This window comes from Siphateles boraxobius, unplaced genomic scaffold (genome assembly GCF_051911475.1).
Source record: "Siphateles boraxobius isolate OS27281-9 unplaced genomic scaffold, OSU_SipBor_1 8, whole genome shotgun sequence".
In the NCBI taxonomy this organism is placed as follows: Eukaryota; Metazoa; Chordata; class Actinopteri; order Cypriniformes; family Leuciscidae; genus Siphateles; species Siphateles boraxobius.
Genome location: NW_027509208.1, coordinates 40,115,929 through 40,140,000, shown reverse-complemented (window position 1 = coordinate 40,140,000; position 24,072 = coordinate 40,115,929). Strand labels below are relative to the sequence as shown.

The 24,072-nt window shown below is 36.0% G+C and overlaps 1 protein-coding gene across 1 annotated transcript; it reads right to left on the bottom strand.

Annotated features, from left to right (window-relative positions):
- Positions 1–2,388: 2,388 nt before the first annotated feature.
- Positions 2,389–23,335, bottom strand: ints9 (integrator complex subunit 9). The gene is made up of 17 exons (XM_077219514.1): positions 23,203–23,335; positions 22,927–23,054; positions 21,725–21,785; positions 21,567–21,629; positions 21,317–21,456; positions 19,948–20,034; positions 19,731–19,851; positions 19,049–19,183; positions 12,990–13,101; positions 12,583–12,763; positions 11,537–11,597; positions 11,280–11,451; positions 9,104–9,228; positions 7,657–7,824; positions 6,971–7,069; positions 5,714–5,851; positions 2,389–2,792 (listed from the first exon to the last, which is right to left on the bottom strand). The coding sequence occupies exons 1-17, from the start codon at positions 23,209–23,211 to the stop codon at positions 2,616–2,618; spliced, it is 1,977 nt and encodes a 658-aa protein (XP_077075629.1). The 5' UTR covers positions 23,212–23,335; the 3' UTR covers positions 2,389–2,615.
- Positions 23,336–24,072: the final 737 nt, after the last annotated feature.

Sequence of the window (24,072 nt, the reverse complement as noted above, 5' to 3'; positions counted from 1 at the left end):
CTAATAGTTTTAGTTAATAACAACACTGATGCACGGGTCTAAATCCTCACATTAACTATCATCATGATCCACTAACGACAAAAACAATGCCTGTCTTCGTTTTCAACATCACATCTGTTGTTTTAGCATTTCAAACCTTGAATGTTTATGCTTGAGTTTCCCCATATAGATATAGTTATTTATGTTAAACACAGTCTATATTGCAGGAGATGATTATGTGAGAGATAAGAGGCTACTTTCTGTATGGATAATAAAAAGATGTGATTGGCTGCTCCTCCCAATCTTACATTTAAGTCCCCCCTGCCCCCCCCAGTATTAGAGTCCTCATTTATCATTTCATGATTTGAAACCAGCTTTTAGAGTATGAGAAATCACATCCGATAAATGAGAAATTTTAGAAGCACCAACATATGGCTGAAAATGAATGAATGAACAAATGAACACATAATGGAACAATTACTTTCAAGTCTTAAACCCATTAAGATAAATCTTCCCGAATTATTCTGGCTAGTCTTAAACAGCATTTCATTTACTTTTATTTTTTTACATTAATGCATTTGGAATATGCATCCGAAGTTACTTCCCTTGCATTCAAAGTATGCATTTTAGTATTATTTCTTGCATTCCCTAGGAATCAAACCCACGACCTTTGCATTACTAACGATGATACAGTTGTTGTTGTTTTACAATCGCCAGGACCCATTTCTCAATACTTCGGTCACTTTTTGAAAACACAGTGAGCACTGTGGACATTTATCATGGTTTTGGCACAAGAAGCATTCAGTGACAACATCTTTCAAATCACATGAATTCTTTTCTCGCTCAAACGCACCAAAACTGCAGGCCAGTTTGCACATGCTTACAAAACCTAACATACAAAACTGAATGAGACAGCAAATAGTTACATTTCTATTGAAATATATTCAAAAATCTAAAAAGTAAAATACTATCAAAACTATTAGATGTAGGCCTACCTGAACACCTACACAAGTGTTAGTTTTTCATGTCATTACCTTCTAGAAAAGGGGAAAACTTAGGCATAATTGTGTAGGCTACTGTAATGTAAACGTTGACCATTTAAAACTGCAGGTGACATTCGAATGAATCAAAACCAGATCTGGTTTTGTACGAAACAAAAACATTGTATAATGCTACCTGATGCTATTGTTTTAGGTCATTGTTTTATGCGGGACAAAGTGTGTTTGTTGGAGGAAAATCTTCACTATTAATGAAGTGTTTTGTAAGTTTTTTGCGCATTTTGAAAGTCTGCTCTGCCGAGCTGAGAGTAAGTCAGGAGAAGAATTGTGTGAAGTTTTCAAAAAGTGACTTAGTATTGGAAATGTGTCCAAGGTAAGCGATTGTAAAATAAAAACTGTAATAAGGTTACTGTATTGTGTTGCCAATAGTTGAACACTTCAGATTTTTAAATCGACATCGACTAGTCGCTGATGACGTAATTAATGAACAATTAATGAGAGATCGATTGCGTGTGAATTAATTCTTCTTCGCAGCGTCTCAATAGCCTAATATTGAAGCTGTAGATTTTTAGTCACAAAGAAATATGTGCTAGAACTTTTCAGTTTCTGAGCTATTTTATTGATAAATCACAGAACAGTGTTGACAACAATACTTCTGCACTACTGAATGATTCATTTCTGTGTGCGTGATTTGCGCGCTACTGTTTGTAAGTGTGTGTGTGTGCATTACAATGCAGCAGCGGATTAGTTTAGAACAGCGACTAACTTACCTATACATTCACCCGATCAATTTAAGCATCCAGACGGTATTATCAATCAAACATATCGTGTGGAGCGCACTCAGAGTAGCCTATGCATTTATTTGTCATTTTAACTGTTGGCAACGGAGTGTAAAAGTGGACTTCACAGGTTTCTTCTTCTGTTGCGCCCTCTATAGCCCATGATCAGCGACTAGTCGACATCAAGCGTAAAGCTTCATGGCAAAGCATTGAAGTCAACTAGTCTGTGCAACCCCTGCCAAAATCTTTAAATCTGCAACTTGTGAAATGTACGCGACCAAATTGCATAGCCGTACGTTTATCTGATTTAATTCACAGTAAAGGCCTACAAACTCCAGGAATTAAAGCGTTTTATAAAGTCTGCATTGCCATTTATAACCAAACCCCGAGCTCTGGCGCTGCTGAAACAATCTAGTTTTATTCTAGAAACATTCCAATATGAGTTTGTCCTATGAAAAACAAAATTAAAATGTATTAAGTTAGTTCACTGTCATGGTTTTGTCATGCATAGCAATGCAGCGATTGGCACATCGCATAACTGAAAGTGACATTAAAGCGAGTTTTGAATATGTGGGTGAGTAAATGACAAGATAATTTAATTTCTGGATGAGTTTTAAACAGGCTTAAGAAAATATAGGAAAAAAAGTTTATTTTACAATGATATAAAACACACAGACAAAAGTCTCCATCCAAACAGCAAATGAACGATGATACGTTATGAAACCCGGCCGTTATATCATAAAGTTCATCAGCCATTACAGGAGTTTTGGATCCTGTTTTCCTGGCTCGGATGGAATTGAATTACAGCCACTTTATTGACAGGTCATTAAGGAGCCAGATATCCACGAGAGGTCAGAGGTCATAGCTTCTGCAGGAAGCGCAGCACCAGGTCTCTCAGCGCGGTGCGTAACGGCTCGTTGTTGTCACAGATGATGTGTGTGCCGTCTTCCTCCAGCTGGATGAGCACATCTTCTGCCTGCAGGTGAAGAATGTGTCCGTCCGCCGTCTCCTCCACCTTCACCTCCATGATGCCGTTCTACCAGGAGACAGTTATGCTGTAAATATCATCATTTACTGTTGGCTGAACATCCCGTGCAGTATCCAGCAATCACCACTGTAGTTATCGTTAACTAACACAAAACGTTTGAAATATGCAAGCAGTGATATAGTGAATATTCAGACGTTTAGATGAATATGTAAATATGAGCTGCGCGCTTTCCTCTCAATAACACAATAAACACAACATGACAGCTGTGAGAAACAGCAGTTCAGAAAGCATCTGATCATATTGATGTGGATGTTTTCTGCAGCTCTGCAACTCGACACTCCAGGCAAACCACGTCACGTTGATTAATATAGCAGTACAATATAAGCAGCTTTACATCACTAAACATGAAGAAAATGTGTCAGTGTCTCGTTCAGTTAGAATTATAACTTCATTCTCTAGCATAAAGCAGCTCTTCAGTGTGTTCATGTTTTTACTTGCGCCTGAACAGAAGAGATGAACAGAGAATAAGGCGGAGCCTCAAAGCCACACCCACCTATGAGATCATCGCTACTGACCAATGGTAGTTAGATTACTTCGTTTTGGCTGAAATGACGTCACACGAGTTTTTCGCTTGAAGTATATCGGGGCCTTAAAACTATTAAAAATCGTTTTTGGTAACTGACATCAAAGCTGAAATAAAAAATCTAAATATTATATTAAAAAAAAACTTTTAAAAAATTAAACGAAAAGTTGAAGTGTAAGTTTTAAAATGACTAAACTAAAACCGAAATAAAATCCAAAAAGAAAAATATGAAAAAACAAAACAAAATGACAAGCACATGACAAGTTTACTAAAACAAACTAAAATTAAAATGAAAACTGAAAATATAAAAATAAAAGCGAGTTCAAAATATGAATAAATACCAAGACAGTAAAATAACTGTTTGATTTCTGCAGAGACTATAAGCGAAGTTAATTCCTCCAGCACAGCGTCTCAAAGTTCATCTGAGGATTGATTTGGTTTAATTGTCTCGTTCTCATTTATCCGAGAGGTTTGATCCTTCAAAAGTAGCAGCAGGTCTCAGGTTAATGTTTAATGCTGGAGATCTGGGACACTTTACGCTGTAATAACAGCTGTGGTCAAACCAACCGGCTCTCAGCGGCCCATTTAACAGCGTCATCATCCTGCGGTTCCTGAGAGCCGACAACTCGAACGTGTGTGAGAGAATGGAGATCATGAGCTCTCACTTCTACTCTCACTTATACCAGAATGCAAGGACATTATTACTGTCAAACCAGAACTTTTTACATTTCGTTGAAATGTGATTGCGAAGGTGTTTTGAGTTGCCAATATGTCATGATGTGGTTTCAAGGCCAATGCTATGTTGCTAGGTCTGAAGTACTAGAATTACTGTTATCATTGACATGTTTTATTATTGATGTTTGATATTTTTATTATTGATGTTTTTATTTGTAATTCATTATACTAAAATGCACCTTTGTTTTTTTTTTACCTAAATTATAAATAAAATATAGGTATTAAATTAAAGAAAATGGCAAATTATAAAAATAATAAAATGTGCAAAATAGAAATATATTAAGAAAATATTGAATTTTTTCAATATTCACTAAAAAAACAATTTAATATGAATAAATACTATAATATATAATACTAAAATAGTAAGCAATAACACTGATACATATATATACATACACACATTTTTATTTTTAATTAATTAAAGTCCCCCTGTGGTGAAAATCAAGCTTTTAATCTTGTTTTTATGTCTATGTGATGTTTTTAATATGAATTTACACATGGTTTGTCTTAAAGCATAAGTCGACAGCATTGCTGAGTATTTTCTCTTTAAAACTGCAGTGAATCAAAGACAGTCTCAAAAACACGGTTTGAAATCGCTGGTGTTTCTGACGTCACAAACTACCTTGTAACCAATCAGATCAACGTGTGATCGTCAACGAGTGGATCTCTGAGCTGAGTGAGTGAGTGGAGGCGGGGCTCATTTGCATATTCATAGGACCGCGTATACTAAATGAGGCAAGGGTGTAGAGTTACATTCAAGCTATTTTTAGGTGTGAAGATTTTTTTCAAGGAAAACGTTTAAATACATAATTTTGTTGATCAGAGATGAGTTTTAAGGGATACAATTATTGACTACAAGGGGACATTAAAATGCTAAAATAAAAACCTCACTTAATGAAATAGGGCCAGTTTGAAGAATTAAACTACAGTGGACCAAAACGTATTGGAAAATATCGTCATACATGCACTAAAACTCACTTTGATTGTTGCAAAACTGCCACACAAGAAGTGAAATCTGAGAAAAACAGCAACTCTGTGTGTCAGAAGCCATCAGCCGCTTTAGCACACTGCCTGATCAGCACTAAAACACTTCTCCTAAAAGTTCATTAGCAGCTCAGTCACCTTGAGGAGGAAGTCACCTTCCTTCAGAATCATTAGAGAAATTCATTTCCTTTACAGATTAATTAGCGTCTAATCGATGTTCCGGTTCTGCCAGAATCTGCCGTTTGGGATCCAAGCAAATGAGGAGTTTGGCGATTCCCTGCATGCTAATGCCTCTCGTTCTCACAGGATCGGTAGATTTCTCTCACTTCATCCTGTTTTTAATTTAGTTCATGAACATTGTGTTTCCTGCAGCTGGCGGTACTGAGACTCGAACAGAGAGCGTCTCTTCAGGGCCAGATCTTTGTGTCAGTAGCTTGAATTACCACCGTCAGATGTGCGCTTCTCTTTCTACAGCCCCGGGACATATCACACACACACACACACATTGTGTTTCATCTGAGAGTCTGTTGCATTCATCAAAGTCTTGTCCCGGCTTGACTTTGACCCACAGGCGGGTTGAACTGTGTTCAGCTCACTTCACTCATGATGCTACAGGACCCGAGGCTGGAGTTGACTGGTTAGCGTACAGATCGAGTGTGTCTCGTACCTTGTGCAGTGTGGCCAGGAACGGCTCGAGAGGAACCGCCCCGCTGAGCAAAGGTTTGGGGTTCAGGACCTCTGGCGGTTCCTCCATCACCCTCTTCCTCTTCTTACTGGGCGGCACTGGAGCGGGTTTGGGCACCGGCTACAACACACACACGAACACACACATGCAAATAAGAGCCTAATATCAATTCTCAGGCCTGAAACATACAGGTATTAAATGCAAATGCTTCTAGATAACCAGATGTTGAACATGCTTGTGTGTAGTATGCGTTTTACTTTTAAGGGCCATGTTCTACTCAACATTTATTTTTTTCTCTCACGTCCACTTATTGTGTTTGTTAGAATAGTAAATAGGCCTTGAGATGGGCGAAAATGAACAAAAAGAATACGTTCTTTTTCAAAACAAAAAAACATGCAGATAAATTAGTATTTTTAGTTTTTAACATGCTTAATTTTCTCTCATCGATGTGAGCAAAAAAAATTATATATATATACATAAATGTGTGTAAATAAATACACACACACACACGGAAAAGAATAAAGGTTCCTCTGAGTATCGTAAATTACGATTAAAAATTGTTTTATTACCTATATGTGAGAGAGTGTATGTATATATATATATATATATTTTTTTTTATATTTGTTTATTTATATACATATTTTTTTCACAACCATGAGAAAATAAAGAAAGGGTTATTTGAGTATTGTAAATTAGAAAGAAAACAATATTCAAAATGTTTATAATTACCTATATATTTGATATTGTTAAAGTTATATATTCTAAATTTGTACTTTTTCATGTTTTATAAATAATTTAAAATAGCTTTTTTTTGTATTTTAAATTGAGTAATTTACAATACTCAAATGTAGCTTTGTTTTTCACAGAAATGTACATATCGTGACAAATAATATCATCAACCAAAATCGTGAGAATATGGAAATATGCATTTTTGTTTATATCCTTTATGTGCTCATGGCTGTGATTTCATAAACATGCAGATTTCACGAAGAACGAGTTGTTTTGGGTTTTAGTTTCCAAAAATGTCCTGAGTGGACAGGAAAGAGAGTTTTGCATTGTAAATGTGAGAAAGGCCCGTGTGTTCATGATGGATGACTAAACTGTAATTTACGAGCCATGTGATTGGTTATAAATGGGCTAAAAATGCTTCAGACAATGTTCAGAGCAACTGAAGTAAATTCATGGATGGCACGAGTGTTTCTCGGGATGTTTTTGACACACACACACACACACACTGACCTGCAGAACGTGCTTGTTGTCCTTGGACTGCAGAACCGCAGACACTGCAGCGACAGAGATGCCGGGTTTAATCTCAGAGGGAACCAGAGATTTGGCAAGCTGGAGAAAAGAGACTGAGATACTGAAAAAGATATCGACTGATATACATTTTTATTATTGATACTATTTATTATTATTTTTAAGCATACAAATAATCAATTTACACAATCAATATTTTTATGCCACAGGTGTATAGTTAACCATTATAGTTAACCAAAAAAAAATTTGGTAGCACTTAAAGCCTTTATATATAATGCATTAATTATGCCTTTTAATGAACCCTATAACGCATCATATGGGCTCATGAATAATTGTAACACAGTTCTAATACTACTTTATTTTTTGATAAAGTATAAAGCATTAAAACACATGAAAACATCAAGGTTATTATAGTTTTGATTTTAATATCATTTTCAAATTTCCTATAAATTATTTCAGTTTAGTTCATTTCATTATTTTTAAATCAAAGCTTAAAACATTTTCTTAATCTTGGTTTTCAATGAATTATTTAGTTTTGTGTTCGATATTTTATAGATTATAATCTGTTGTTTTTATTTGAGTATAATGATCTGTACAGCACTTTGGTCAACCCTGCATTGTTTTTAAATGTGCTTTATGAAATGAAACATGATGTGTGTGTGTGTGACCTCAGGCAGCAGCTGAATGCGCTCGTAGCGGCGTCTGAAGGGAAGCCCCAGGACGGAGCAGCGCCGGTAGGCCATGGGTGGAGGCTGCAGCTCCAGCATCAGGTCTGAGCGGTGAGCCTGAGCCGGAGGAGGCTGTGTGTACGGCTCAGGACACACCACATGAAGAGGCTGACCGACAACACAAGACAAATCAGCTTAATTCATCATTCACGCCACACCGAAATTAATCGCAATGTACATGTATTCGCACTTAAATCATGTTGGCTCATAGCGATTTTGGCTGCGATTATTTTTTTATGCATTAAAAAAAAGTACATTCACGTTTAAGCTGGAGTGTTTAATATACCGAAAGAGAAAAAAAATAAATGTCACGATTGTGAAATTGTGAAATAGAGTATTCCACTGCTTCATATTCCAAATTGGAACCAATCCTACTGGGATCTAACAAAAATAGAGTTTCAGTTTATCCAGTTGAATCATATTGGTTCCAAATTATGATAGAAATTCCATTTAAGTGTTCCTTATTGGAATTCTTTAAAGTCACCTAGAATTCAAAATGGTCAATTCTTGGTTTATGGAATAGTATTAGGGCTGCCCGATTAATCACGATTTACATGAAATGGCAAAGGCTGTGATTATTTTGAATGCACAGCTTGTCATTGATGATCGGCTCTGTAACCGTTGCTCCGTCTGACAGCACTAAGAGTTTGAGGCGCTTATAACGTGTATTTGAAAAAGCAACACGTCAAACATCTTTCCAAACATGAGAAGCATTTATGAACCTCCTGTCCAACAAAAGACAACATTTAATAACATGCTTTTACTTCAAACTCACTTCATGAGGACAGTTGAGCTCATCCTTCTGTCAGATGATGTGCTTCTTATTCAGAATAAGGCAGTCGTGTGTTTATTATCATATTTTAATATATCAAAGCAATCGTCTGTTTATTCAGATACAGCGATAGGGATCTGGAATGATGTGTGTTATCGTACTTCTGCGGCGGGGCATATTTGTGTGTGTGAGACGCCCTCTGGTGTTCAGATAGATGTGTGTGTGTGTGTTTGTGTGTGAGACGCCCTCTGGTGTTCAGATAGATGTGTGTGTGTGTGTGTGTGTGTGTGTGTGTGTGTGTTTGTGTGTGAGACGCCCTCTGGTGTTCAGATAGATAAGTGGTGTGTGTGTGGCATATTTGGTGTGTGTGTGTGTGAGACACCCTCTGGTGTTCAGATAGATAAGTGGTGTGTGTGTGTGTGTGTGTGTGTGTGTGTGAGACGCCCTCTGGTGTTCAGATGGAGCAGCATTTACTACCGATCAGCCGCTGCACTGACAAACTGCGCGTAAAATAATCACAGCCTTTGCCAAATCGCGTGAGGTTTCAGTGCGGTTAATTGTGCATTCCTAAGAGCAACAGTTGAGCGTAGAGCATTCAGGAGGAACAGAGCGTACCTGGATGTCCTTCAGGAGTTTGGACACCTGGTGGAAGTTGAGTCGTGTGTCTATAGGGCAGTAAACACACTTCATTGCCAGCGGCTGATACGGAGCCAGAGCGTCCAGGTAGGAGAAGTCCGGCTCTGAGAACGACACATCATTCAGAGTCAGAGTCATAGCGTTTCGCACTCCACATTAAACTACACCACAGGGCATGAACACGCTCAAACATTTATAGAAATTATAATGGTTTTCCATTGGGGACTTTTCATTATTATTGATCATCAAAATATTTGTTATCAATGTTTAAATGTGAATAAAAGGCTAAATTAAATCTGTTCATAATTTAAAGTGATTGTATCTCTTCAGAAAATTTGGACTAAACCGCTCAATTCATTTGGATTAGTTTTACGATCTCTTTATCAACACGATAGCCACACAAGTGGTAGTTGTGTAGATGTCAATTGAGAGACAGAAATCTCTCAGATTTCATTAAAAAAAAATCTTCATTTGTGTTCTGAAGATGAACGAAAGTCTTACGGGTTTGGAATGACATGAGGGAGAGTAATTAATGACAGAATTTTAATTTTTTTAGTCAACTATTCCTTTAAAAATGTCAGTGGGCCTCATTAATCAATCTAATGTAGGAACGAGCGCAGAAATCATCTTACGACAGGGTTCACATGTGATTTATGAAACATTCGTATGCTGCCAGTCAACGTACGAATGATCCCACGTTGATAAATGTGGCGGCTGGAAACAATCATCATTTAAAAAACACGTCCCTAATTCAGAGTTTCGAAGCTTTGCCCCTAGAGTTTACGACACGGAGAAACATAACCCGGCCAAGAGGAAGTAATCTCATGAAAGAGAAACTCCACTCCAAATCTCACTCCAAAAACACCCGTTAACTTCGTAATTTCAAACATTGACATTCATTTATATGCATATTAAATACCGGTAAATAAACAAAACATTTTAAAACATTATAAACACTATAGCCTAAGCTATTTCCCCCTCAAATCCTTTAAATGTAATAGTAGAACAGAACAAGAATGAAAAATATGTAGCTATAAATGACATATTAAACTATAAAATAAAACACAAATTAGGCGACAGTGGCATTTATTATAAACAACATGCAAACATCAAGCCAAGCCAGATTTACCATGACACGCACAGATTCACAGAGAAACTTGCATTCACAAGCTGAGACGTGACGTGAGGTTTGATCGTAGCCACCGTTCACGTCCGTATTGATAAATGCCGCGGTTTGCGTGGGAACATTAATTTAATAAATGAAGCCCAGTGTGAACGCTAAGCAAATAAGGACTAAATGTATCATTTTCTTTTTTGGTCCAATTAATAATTGAATATTAAATGAACAAAATAAAATGAATTAAATTATTTATTTATTTTTTGTTTATTGCTAGATACTGCGTTATGCCTTATTAATGACATCTATAATAATATAATATAATAATATACAGTAATTTAATATAACAATTAATAATCAGATATTAAATTAAAAACATAAAATTATAAGCAATTATATTTTCTAGTTCATTGGCTAGATTTTGTGGGTGTTGTCTTATTATATTATGTTGTCATACTTTATTATATGTGACCCTGGATCACAAAACCAGTCATAAGTAGCACGGGTATACTTATAGCCAACAGCACATTGTATGGGTCAAAATTATCATTTTTTCTTTTATGACAAAAATCATTAGGATATTAAGTAAAGATCATGTTCCATGAAGATATTTTATAAATTTCCTACCGTAAATGTATAAAACATTTATTTTTGTGAGTGAATGCAGCACAATCGGGAACATAAATGGACAAGTTTAAAGGCGATTGTCTCAATGTTTTGATTTTTTTGCACCCTGAGATTTGTATCTCGGCCAAATATTGTCCTATCCTAACAAACCATAAATCAATGGAAAGCTTATTTATTTAGCTTTTTTTTTAGTGGTGTATAATTTCATAAAAATGACCCATATTTGTCATCCAGGGTCACATATGTTATAGTTCCAAGGTTTACTTGAACCAAACTACAAGTGTGAACACACCCTTAATGCCTCTTTGATGATAAAAAGTATTAATGTCTTAATGTTAAACTTGTTGTATGAATATTCCAGAAGGTTTTGCATTCCGGTCAGCAGTATTATTGTGATGTGCTCGACCTCACCAGTGAAAATGATGGTGTTCAGGCCGGATTTGCCCCACAGCTCCATGAAGTGCACCACATCCCCGAAGCGCAGGGACGGGTGACCCGTGAACACCACACACGGCTGCCGGAACTCACTGCTGAAGTCTCCATGAATACTGGGGTAATGCTTCAGTTTATTCGTCTGAATCAGCTGGAAGAAACACAACAAAACATGACAGTCAGTGAACCACAAACCTGTCCGTGTCATTACTGGGATGTGTTGGGATGATGTTCACCTCTGCATGTGGAAACGGCGGCTCGGGCAGATACACCTTAGACTGCTTGTTCTGACACAACCTTCGACACAAACACAGAGAGCAAGAGCTATTATTGAGCAAATATAACAGCAGTAAAGAAACATTACCATGGTAACCATAGTATCTGCCGGCCTGTCAAAGCGCCTACTGTCAGGATGATCAAACCAGTGAATTTCAGTGAACAAATCTGGAGACGTTTTCCATTTGAAAATCAGGGAGTAAACATTGGAATTACAACATATAATAAAGTATTAATAAGACAAAATCTAGCCAATGAACTACAAAAATGTAATTGCAATAATTTTGTTTATTTAATATTTGATTATTAATTATTATATTAAATTACTGTATTTTATTATATAATAATATATAATTATAAATGTCTTTAAGACATAACCCAATATCTAGCGATGAACAAAAAATAATAATTTCATCAATTTGATTTTGTTGATTTAATATTCAATTATTAATTGTATTATATTATGTACATTATATTATAATTTTATAAATGTAAAATTCAATTATTCATCACAATACTGTATATTATATTACAGATGTCTTTATTAACACAACTAAATATCTAGCAATGAACTAAAAAAGTAAATATAATTTTATTTTGTTATTGTAATATTCAATTATTAATGATATTATGTATTTTATAATTTCATATTATAATTATTATATTACAGATGTCTAATAAGACAATTTACTATACATGTTAGTATATATTAATATATTATATATTATTTATTAATCGTGATTTTACAGGACTAACATATATACATGTTTGTATATATGTTAGTCCTGTAAAATCACGATTAATAAATATTTATCATGATCGATTAAGACTGAATTTTATTTATTTCAATGACAGTGGCGATCAACACCAAATTAGCAACTATAGTATTTTAGCAGAAACTATGATTACCATAGTACTTTTTTGTAAAGGAAAAAGACATTCCGTCTCCTTTTTTTCATCTATATTTTAAATGAAGCCCATTACTGGATGGCGTTTGTTATCGTACCATTCGGCAAAGATCTGCGAGAACTCCAGCGAGCTGTTGGCCACGGGGGAGATGAAGTAGAACGGGGTGCTGCCCAGATTCGCAGAGTCCATGAACTGATACAGACACTCCAGCAGGTCGTAGATCACCCCCGACGAATAACACGGGACCAACACATTCCCACCGCCACGGATCGTCATAGCTGAGAGAGAGAGAGAGACAGAGAGGGGGGGGGGGGTTAGTTTTCTGTAAAACGAACACTTTTCAAGCACTACTTTTGGGGATTTCAAGGACTACAATCATCACTAATCAAACAATATCTTTATTATTTTTATTTATTTATCTGATGTTTCACTTCATAGAGATCCATCCATCGACCAGCGCTGTCAGACATGGGAAATCCCCATAACCAGTGAAAGGAAACTCACACAGGTTGCTGCAGAATTCTCCCAGCATGCCGTCTGGGTTGGCGGTGGGGATCTGGGTCAGGCCGGTCAGGATGAGGACGTCACTGTTCTTCAGAGAGCCCTGTTCCATCGGCTACACAACACAACACAACACAACACAACACAACACAACACAACACAACACACGTCTCAAATCACTCAACAATAACCTGTGAATAACCCATGAAAAACTGCTGAGCAGTCTTGCTGTCTAGCGTACTGTCTACATAGGCAGAATCTACAGAAAAGCAATATCATACAGGTGAAACTCGAAAAATTCGAATATCGTGCAACAATTCATGTATTTCAGTAATTCAAATTAAAAGGTGAAACTAATATATTTAGTATATATAACTATATACATATGCATGATTATACTCTTCAGAGGGCCGACATTTCTGTATTTAAAATCCTTTTATTTATTGATTTCATGTAATATTCAAGTTTTTTGAGATTTTGAATTTGTGGTTTTCATAAGCTGTAAGCCATAATCATCAAAATGATAACTTTTGCACGATATTCGAATTTTTCGAGTTTCACCTGTATACATATTTATAGAGACCTTACTTGATGAACCATTATGTTTTTATTACCTTAGAATGAGCAGTTTCTATCTACACACACCGCGGATCCCCTTACATTGAAATGCGCCGACATGTTTCTACAGTAGCCCTAAACGGACAAATGCGTTTCGTTATGTTGTTCTTCATGCACAGAAGCTAAAGTCAGTGAATAAAACACTGACACAATGATGAACAAGTAACAATAATATTCGCAATAACATATAGTTATTCTGAATAATTAAGTAAACCTAATTTCTTAATTTATCTTTGTAAAGAAACCGCATTGCTTAACTGGCTACTCTCTGCTGTCTCAGACAATGACATCACTTCCTGTCGGCCACCTTAACTTCTGTTGGGTGCAATTCACATCCTCACCACTAGATGCCTAGATACCTCTCACTTCCATATGTGTAAATGATGTCCCCAAATTTATCCAGCTTCTTTACAACTGTACCAGTAAATCTTTCCAATGCAAAGCATAGATCTGTGTTTACCGTGTCCCATGCAGTTTTCTCACAAGCTCTTGGCCATCTAACTCCAGGCCTATGCCCGTTGAGGTTCTTTTCTCTTTTATGCTGTTTAGTCTGACCGGGTTCACAAGTGTCCATCTGTTCATCACTAACTGTGCAAACCCTCCTCTCCTCTATGACAGGGGTGCTGATATCCTGCGAACTGTGGTTTGCTTCCTGTCGCTGGATTTCATTCGACTGACTTGACTGACTTCGTAAGAAGTACTGATCAATGCGAGGCCCTTGTCCCTTCTCCCTCATGCATTCCATTTTCCCTTGATGAACCTTCAAACCCCTGACCGTTGTCGCCTTGCTCCAGCCACAGACACAAACTTGGAGTTCAATGACTTTACTAACTGCAGATCTTGGACTAGTCTTACTCTCCATACTCATATCCGTTTCCATTCCTAAGTCGTTAACCATGTTGTCCGACATTGAGTCATCTTCCGCCCCTGCTCTCGCAGACTCTAGGGGTATTTTTCTCTTTAATTTCTCAGAAGCCTTGGGCGGGTGTATCCAGCATCCTGTAAAACAGAGCTGGATACTGCCGACAAGGGTAGCTAACCCTTACCAGCCCCATTGGGGTCTCTTTCCTCCTGTCAGCTGTCTATCCAGGCTGCCACAAGGTCTTTCCCTTGTTGCCAGCAGCACTATTCACTGCAGTCACTGGACATATCCAGATATTCATGATTTCCATTACACAAGAGTAGATGTTAAAACTTCATGCTGATTTGTACTCGGCTTTCGCCAAGATAAGCAACACTAAGGCGTAGCTTTACAGTAAACTATGCTTCACCCATTTACGCGTCCAGAGTCACCCCCCTCCGTCCCCCACTCAAGTCAGCCCAGCTTACTGACCTCTACATCCCTCCTGCTGCTGAGACCTAACCACAATCTCACAATCTCTCCGCAACCCAACCATACGCGCCAACCCGTTTGACTAAGGCTGTCGAGCCCCACTGGTGCGTTAATATGCAGTTTCAGTGGCAACGGTTCCGTATGGCATACCACCTACCGCAAAACATAATATCTGCCCAACCACCCGTCGTTCACGCAATATACACAGGAACGTAATGACTGTAAATACTATACAACCTATACAAATAAACCAACAGACTCTTCAAGTTTTTCAAGACTTCTACGAAACCGTAGCATGGCGGCCTGTACACAGCCAGCTAGAATCTGTACTGTGCGACGCAACTCTTGGCCACTGAATCCGACGTCTCTTAGGAACCGGGTTGTAGAGTGTGCCACAAAACCTCGACAACCCACTTCCACTGGATAAACCTGGACTCTCCATCCTTGCGGTTCTGCTTCAGTGGCCAGATGAGCATACCGCAGTTTCTTCCTCTCATATGCCTCATCTACCGCATCCTCCCATGGCACTGTTAGCTCTATCAGTTGAACAATGCGTGCTGATCCAGACCACAAAACAATATCTGGTCGTAGGTTAGTGGTGGCAATCTCAGGTGGAAAAATAAAAATCACACAGTGCACCTTTAAGTGAAATGGACCCTCATGAATGAATGATTTGCACCAGGGGCGTCGCTAGGCCCTTTTTAGGGGGGCTTCAGCCCCACTAAACTTCTGCCTAGCCCCCCTAAAAATTTGTGATTAATGTAGGCTACACAAATTCGTGTTCGCTTCAGTCTTGTTATCATCAGATTAAGCGCGTTCTTCATCTTAAATCCGCAGTGGCGCAGAGCAGAGAGCACGTCAGAAACAGAGGACAGGCTGTGTGTGTGTGTGTGTGTTCATCTGAGCCTCATTGGTCTGTCACTGCTCGTCAATGTCAGAATATTTGAGATTACCAATCAAATCAAAGACGGTGGGCTTTACTGTATGTTCACAGACGCTGCTGAGCGCGAATTTTAACGGAGCGACTCGACGCGTACGGTCAAGTGCGAAATAAGATGTAAGTAGCTAAACTTAACATTTCATTTTTTACATTTTTTTAGGTCATAAATGTTAAACGAATGACAAAAAATAATCTAGCCAACTAAAATAGTTTTGTCTAATTTTGCCATTTTGAACTGAAAATAGGCCTATGTAACGTGACTTATGTAATGTAATAATTAGTTTACTGTCATTGTGAGGGGACAAGAAACATTAACAAAGCCGTTTTCATCATGGTAGGCACAAGATTAATAATGAATGTGTACATATTGAGAATAGAATACAAATTGTTGCCTTTAGTAAATTAAAAAAGCTCAGCTTTAGGAAGGGAAGAGAAGGGGATGAAGAGACTGAGAAAAAAAGAAAGAGTGATGGAGATGAGGAGAGAGCAGGTATTGACAAATAATCTACTCATCCCACTGACATGGTTTTAAAGCTTCTTATCCTTTTTCTTTTTGGTCTTAAAAACGTCTTGAAATGCACATATCAGAGAAATAAAAAATTTGAACCCCCTACCAACCTCAAATTTAGGACCTCTTTGATTATAAAGCCCTGTCTACGGCCCTGTATTAGGCATAAGATCAATAATGAATGTGTAGCCTACTACATATTGTGAATGCATTTAATAAACTTAATTACCTAGTTTAGTAGCTTTCAGTAAATAAACGCGTCTGAGAAAATGATTCATAGGCAAAATCAACCTATCAGTTGACCCTATCTTCACTGACAGACAAAAATGAAAAGCCTATATCAGTCAAAGCTCAGCTTTAGGAGGGGAAGAGACAGGGCAAGATAAAAACAAAGAGAAAAAGAGTGTGATGCTGATGAGGAGAGAAAAATAATCAGCTACCCACTGACATGGTTTTAAAGCTGTTGTCCAATTTTTTTGGCCTTCAAAAAATCTTAAAATATGTAGATCAGAGAAATAAAAAAATTCTTGGGGAAACCCAGAACTTTTTCTGTCTGCCCTACCTCACATTCGGGACCACAGTGATTATAAAACCCGGCCTTTGCCGCTAGCCATGGTAATGAAACTGGTTAATAGTGAGCATTAGATCCTAAACTAAAGTGTTACGTTTTTTTTTTATTTAAAAAAAAAAAATCATACCCTCATTGGGGGCTTAGCCCCCCTAAAATGAAAATCCTAGTTACGCCCCTGATTTGCACAGAGAGCCTGCACTCATGATTGTCCTTGACGCTCATGAACGCCCATCAGAAATATTAACTGAGAAATAGGACTCTCCGTCTCCGTATGGACTTCACAGACACAAGAAATGAAGTCCAGATCAAGTGCACTATCTGGGACAGGGTCACTGATGTTAGCATGTGGTGAAATGCACAAGAGAATTAACTCGAAATTGATATCAATGAAATATGGTGTTTGGATGTTACCTAACACAACAGACTCGACCATACTGTATCAAATGACTTTTCGAAGTTGTAAATAGAACAAATAACTACGGGAGTACATTTTACATACTATTTTTTAAAAAGTCATGTTTAATTCAATGTGTTACTTGCCGTTTCTTTGTAATTAATTGAAGTATTTCTGAGAACTAGCAATCTTTGAGTGAAAATAGTTTGTACGCTTTTTTTTTTTGTCTGGTGTTAATTATATTATTTATTATTTCTATACTATTATGGTATTAATTAATATTTTAAATGAGCTTTTATTTTTATAATTTCATTTTAAATGTAAATGATAAATAATAAATCTGTTATGCATTTTTTCTCGATTTTTTAGCTTTAACTTATTTTTATTTCAGTATTAGTTCTTCATCTTTCAGTTTATTGGCAAGACATCATTTCTAATTTTCACTTAGGTGTTTCATCTAATATTTATATTTTTTCCAGCTTTATTTCTAGTTAACAAAAATTATTATTAATGGTTTCATTTTTAGTTGCAATAACATCGGACTCGACTGACTTTAACTGAGTTTGTTTAATATACATTTAATATCATAAAAAACTAGATGAGTAAAGTTTGATGACAAACTTTGATGTTGGCTTGACAAAGCTAAGTCTGACAGTTTAAAATAACTTTGAAAAGCTTGAAGTTTGAAGGTTTTACTAAAAACAATAAAAGTAAAGAAAGTCAACCAATGTTACTAGTAGTTCGGTAAAATGAATTAGCATGTTGCAAGCATAATTAGCATAAATGAACCACTAGCTTGTTTTAGCATGCTAAACATGTAACGTGCTTGTTAACATAAATAAGCATGTTGCTAGCATGATTTAGCACATTGCTAACCTGTTTTGGCATGTTGTTTGCATTATTAACATGTTGCGAACATGATTTAACACATTACTAACATGAATTAACATGTTTTAAAACATTGCCAACATGAATTAACATGTTGTTAGCATTTTTATTACATGATTTAACACTTTGAATTAGCATTTTGATAATGTTTAATGTTTGAATTAGCAGGTTTTAGCAAATTGCTAACATGAATTATCATGTTGCTGATATGCTTTAACATGTTGTTAGCATGAATTAACATGCTGTTAACATGTTTTAACATGTTTTTAGCATGAATTAACATGCTGTTAACATGTTTTAACATTTTGTTAGCATGAATTAGTATGTTGTGAACATGATTTAACATGTTGCAAGTATGAATTATCATGTTGCTAGCATGATTTAACACATTGATAGCATGTCCTAAGCTAGTTGCAAAGATTTTCCAGTGATATAAATACGATTACAGTGGGACGAAGCTTAAATAATCTATTAGAGTAATTGTATCAAAGTTTTGACCCCCTCAAAGAAAGTGCATGGGACATTTTTTTTAATTTTTGATTGTCCGTTTAACAAAAACCATAAGTTGGACATGTTAGAAAAGATATAGCAACCCGAGTCAGAACAGTCTGAAGGTATGAGCCGAGTTTGATGGTTGTAGCTTGAAAGCTCTAGGAGAAGATATAGTTTAAACTTACTAGATCAAGCCAACATAATTACTAATCAACATTTCTCTTGACTGATGATGATTGATGATTTTTTCATGCATTGAGGGACTGGATTGATGGATTGCGTGTTTCTGCTGTGATCTGTGTGTGTGTGTGGCGTCACCTGAGGGTGTGTGGTGAGCAGAGAAGAGCCAGACACATAAGACACTTTCTCATAATGTGACTGAATGATCCAGTTTGAGCTGCCCAGAGAATATCCCGAACTCAACGGAGTGACCAGCACCGCTCCAAACAACTCCTGAGACACAGACAGAGTTCAAACAGAGGAGTTTATACAGCGTCTTCAGATTCAGATTCAAAATTACTGTCATTGTGCAGAGTACAAGTACAGAGGCAATGAAACACAGTTAGCATCTCACCAGAAGTGCAAACAGTAAATATATATAAATTAATATATCTAAATATATATATAATAACATATTATAGGAGAGCAAAATAAAGGATACAGATGCAGAGACCAGCTCAATGCAGTTGTCTAAAAGACTATAACAAGTGCAATATATTACAAAATGCAGTACAAGGTGCAAATGTAAAGTAAAACACAGAAAGTGCGTTTTTAAGAATGAGGTGTATGTAAATGGACAGTGATCACATCAGTGCAAAATGGCATAATGAGGTAGAAAGGAAAGTGTAAAAGAGGAATAATAAGAGACATTTGTAAGAGTGCAGTATATGGAGGCATGTTAATGTACAATGCAGACATTTTTTTTTATTTTTTAAGAAGGTCCAGGTCGGATGTAGTGTTCATATGTCATAGTCTTGTGTTAGATGTATGAGGATCTCACCACTTTCTGGGAATATCCCACCAGCTGGACTTTACTGAGGGCAGAATTGACCTCCTGCATGCTGTAACACGTCCTCCAGCTCCAGACGTCCACCGCGTCCTTCAGAGGGCCTGGGAGAAGCCTGAAACACACACAAAACCTCAGGTAAAAATACAGCCAATGCTTGTCGAAATGGGCGGCTCTTGGCCTGAATGAGCTGAAATGTGGCGTTTAGTGCCTTTGAATGTCCTTGTTCTTCCAGCAGGAGGCAGTATGAGCTTTTGGGACTCTCTCCATGAACGTCACCAACTCCTCCATGAGCAACCTGAACCACAGACACCGAAACCAGTTACTACAGGTCAAGATCCTCTCATTTACTGATAAATCAACTGGAGATCATATCAAATCAGGGATTCATTTGTCAGCAACTGTGAGATCAGGTCCACATACAGTACATGTCAAAAATAAAGTCAAATCAATCATTTAAAGTCCCCCTGTGGTGAAAATCAAGTTATTTATGTTGTTTATATGTCTATGTGGTGTTTTTAATATGCTTTAAGACAAATCATGTGTAAATTCATAAGTCGACAGCATTGCTGAGTATGTTCTCTTTAAAACTGCAGTGAATCAAAGACAGTCTCAAAAACACAGTTTGAAATCGCTGGTGTTTCTGACGTCACAAACTACCTTGTAACCAATCAGATCAACGTGTGATCGTCAACGAGTGGATCTCTGAGCTGAGTGAGTGAGTGGAGGCGGAGCTCATTTGCATATTCATAGAACCACGTATACTAAATGAGGCACAGGAGTCTAGTTACATTCAAGATATTTTAAGGCATGAAGATTTTTTTTCAAGGAAAAAAACGTTTAAATGTGTAATTTTTGTGATCAAAGATGAGCTTTAAGGGATACAATTATTGACTACAAGGGGACTTTAAACTGCGGATTCTAGCCTTCTCCGAAATGTTGCAAATGATTGGTTAGATCTAGTTCAAAAAGTACATTCTATGGAGATAACATGAAATTAAGAGCAAAAGTATAATTTTGTACAAAATATGGCCACCTCTAAAATCAAAGAATATAATACAGGAATTTATATATATATATTACTTTCTTCATATAATCCTCATTCCTTTTTGATTAATCTATTTATTAGTTTACTTATTTTATTACTATTTGATATTTAAATAATATTATTTGAATTATGTATTAAGTGTGGTTATAAGAGCTTGATACTGTATATATTTGAATGCTAACTTTTTTTAATTAATATTTATGTATACGTAAAAGTATCCAATTATGTACTTATTGGTTATCACAGAAGAAAAAAAGAAAGGAAAAGAAAAAAAAGTAGAAGAAAAAAAAGAAAATAATATTATATCTTGAAATTAAATGTTTATTTGTATAAACTTGTTAAATGACATTGAATGGAAAGACATAATAAAGCATAAAAAACAGTTTCAGGATCTTTTTATGAATCCAGATTAAAAGAACAGAATTATTGGACACAGAAATCTTTTGTAACATTATAAATGTCTTTACTGTCACTTTTGATGAATTGAATGCATGCTTGCTGAACAGAAGTGTTATGTATTAGAGAAGCAGACCTGCCGATCTGTAGTGTGGGTTCTGTGGCGTATACGGTCCCCGTGAAGCCCGTGTGTTCTGTGATATACGGCAGCGCCATCATGCAGTGATAGTTGGATATCAGGATCACGTCTATGGTGGAGAGGTCCAGCAGCTCTTTCTGGAAAACAAATCCAATCATCTCTTTAACAACAATACTTTCTGATCCACAGACGAGAAAGAAATGATGAAGAAGGGGCCGTTTCATTCGTGTGAAGAGCAAATATTTACTTCAGGGAGGCAGAATTCAGGCTGTGAGTCGACAAACACGCGTCCTGAGCATTCCTTCAACTCCTACAACACACATTCAACACACTTCTAACAACGGAAATATACTGGTATTTATAAAATGAGCACTGGGATTATTACGATGTCAAGCAAACACTCACTTTTTCCAGGTTTATGGCTCCATCCTTGGAAACCCATCCTGGGAGCTTGGAGAGTCTTGGACTGTAAGTCATCAGAACAAAATGATTTTTATTAGTATTTAATAGAAAAACAACTTTAAATAACATCTAGTTGTTTTAGTCCACTGGATGTGATTCTCTGTTGCCTATATCCACAAAATATCTAGTAGCTTTTTGTATAATGTAAGATTATAAGACATATTATACATGATGAAGATATTTATGCTATAATAATTTACTAAATAGATAATAATAGGTAAATAAAACAAAGTAAAAATTAAATATGTGTATTTAACCCTAGCACAGTAGCACTAATAGCCAAGTAGATTAAAAAAATAATGTCTTCGATTATACATTATACACTACCATTCAAAACTTTTTAAAAATAATGTAATACTTTTATTCAGCAAGGATGCATTAAATTGATCAAAAATGACAGTAAATACATTTATAATGTTAAAAAGCTTTCTATTTCAGGTAAATGCTGTTTTTTGAACTTTCTATTTATCAAAGAATCCTGAAAAAAAATTGTACACAACTGTTTTCAACATTGATAATAATCAGAAATGTTTCTTGAGCATCAAATCATCATATTATACTGACTTCTAAAAGATCATGTGACACTTAAGACTGGAGTAATGATGCTGAAAATACAGCTTTGATCACAGGAATACATTATATTTTACTATATATTCACATAGAACAAAGTTATTTTAAATTTTAATAATATTTCGCAATAATTTATCAAAATAAATGCAGCCTTGGTGAGCAAAAGACACTTCAAGACGATTCAAGAACAGTAGTGTAAATACTAATATATCAACTCTTTAATGATCCACTAAATTAAACTGAGATGTTAAACATAAAAACACAACAAGTACAGAAATACACATCCAACAAGTACCACCAACGAAATGTAAATACAATACAGTAGTGTCAGTATGCAAAGAATAACCAAATACAGAAAAATGAAAACCAAGAGCATATGCTAAATGAAAAATTATCTTGTTTAGATCAACGGTAAATATAAACAGATATACACATTTGCTTAAATATCTGTATTTAGTTATTCAAAGTGCCATTTCAAATCATCACATCAAAGTGTTTATATATATTCTGAGTGATCCAGGCTATAATAATAACATAGAGATATAGTGATAATCAGTGTTGTTATATTGATATACCTGTGCACTAAAGGCAGTGGGAGGAAACACAGAGCTGCTGTTGTGTCCAGTCCACAGTCCAGCATGATGGTGGTGGATTTAAACTTCAGTACATTACAGGGAAGAGTGGGATGACCTGACAGACAGTACTGAAACACACACACACACACACACGATCATGTGCAAAACATGGCAAGATTCATTTACTGCAGGTGAGACTCAATATTGCTGATTTCAAATAACCTTGATGGGGTAAATTATGGTTATGTAATTAACAAATCACACTAATATACGCACCAATTTCATGTCTGATCTTCAGAAACTGAATTGATTTATTTACTTAGTTGTTTTCAGGGTAATATTCACGGCTGATGTCTTTTCTTCTCCTGTATGTCTGTGCATGTCATTCAGCTCATGACACACACGCATTTGCCCCCTAGCGGTGGGGAGTGACACTGCATTACGAGTTTGAGTAATCATCAATCATCAGAATCAGAATCAGAATCAGAAAGAGTCATACTTAATACTGAAATCATACTTACCGGTATGAAAGCAACACTATTTAAATGGCACTCCAAAATATTTTAAAGAATATCACGGTACATGTCCAAAAATACAAGAGTACCTTGCATTTTTGTTGTTTACATAATATGTATTTATATCAATATTATATATTTATACACTGTAAAGTACAATCAGCTTGGACATTTAAGTCATCGTTTCAGCTTAAATTATATTAAACTAACTTATAAAAAAAGAGGTGAATCATGTAGGCTATAACATAAAAAACTGTTGAAAATGGCTTAATTTGAGTTAAAGCAATGTAAAAAATGATGTCATAACTTATTGATCATTTCATATTTTACAATGTATATAGTACTGATATAATATACTTGCTTATAATTATAATATTATTTTATCTGATCTATGTTTGTAATTACGTTTTTTTACAAAGCTACTGATGCAGTCTTAAAAAAACACCTGCATAGTGATAGCCTACTTTATAGACATTAAACTGAAATGTATATTAGTTTATTAATATAGTAATAAATATTAAGTAATATAAAGAACATTATTAATATTAATATATAAATATTAAGAAAAATATAAATTATTTTTTCCGCCACTGAATACATTTTTTTAAAGCGACTTTACATCGAGTTTACA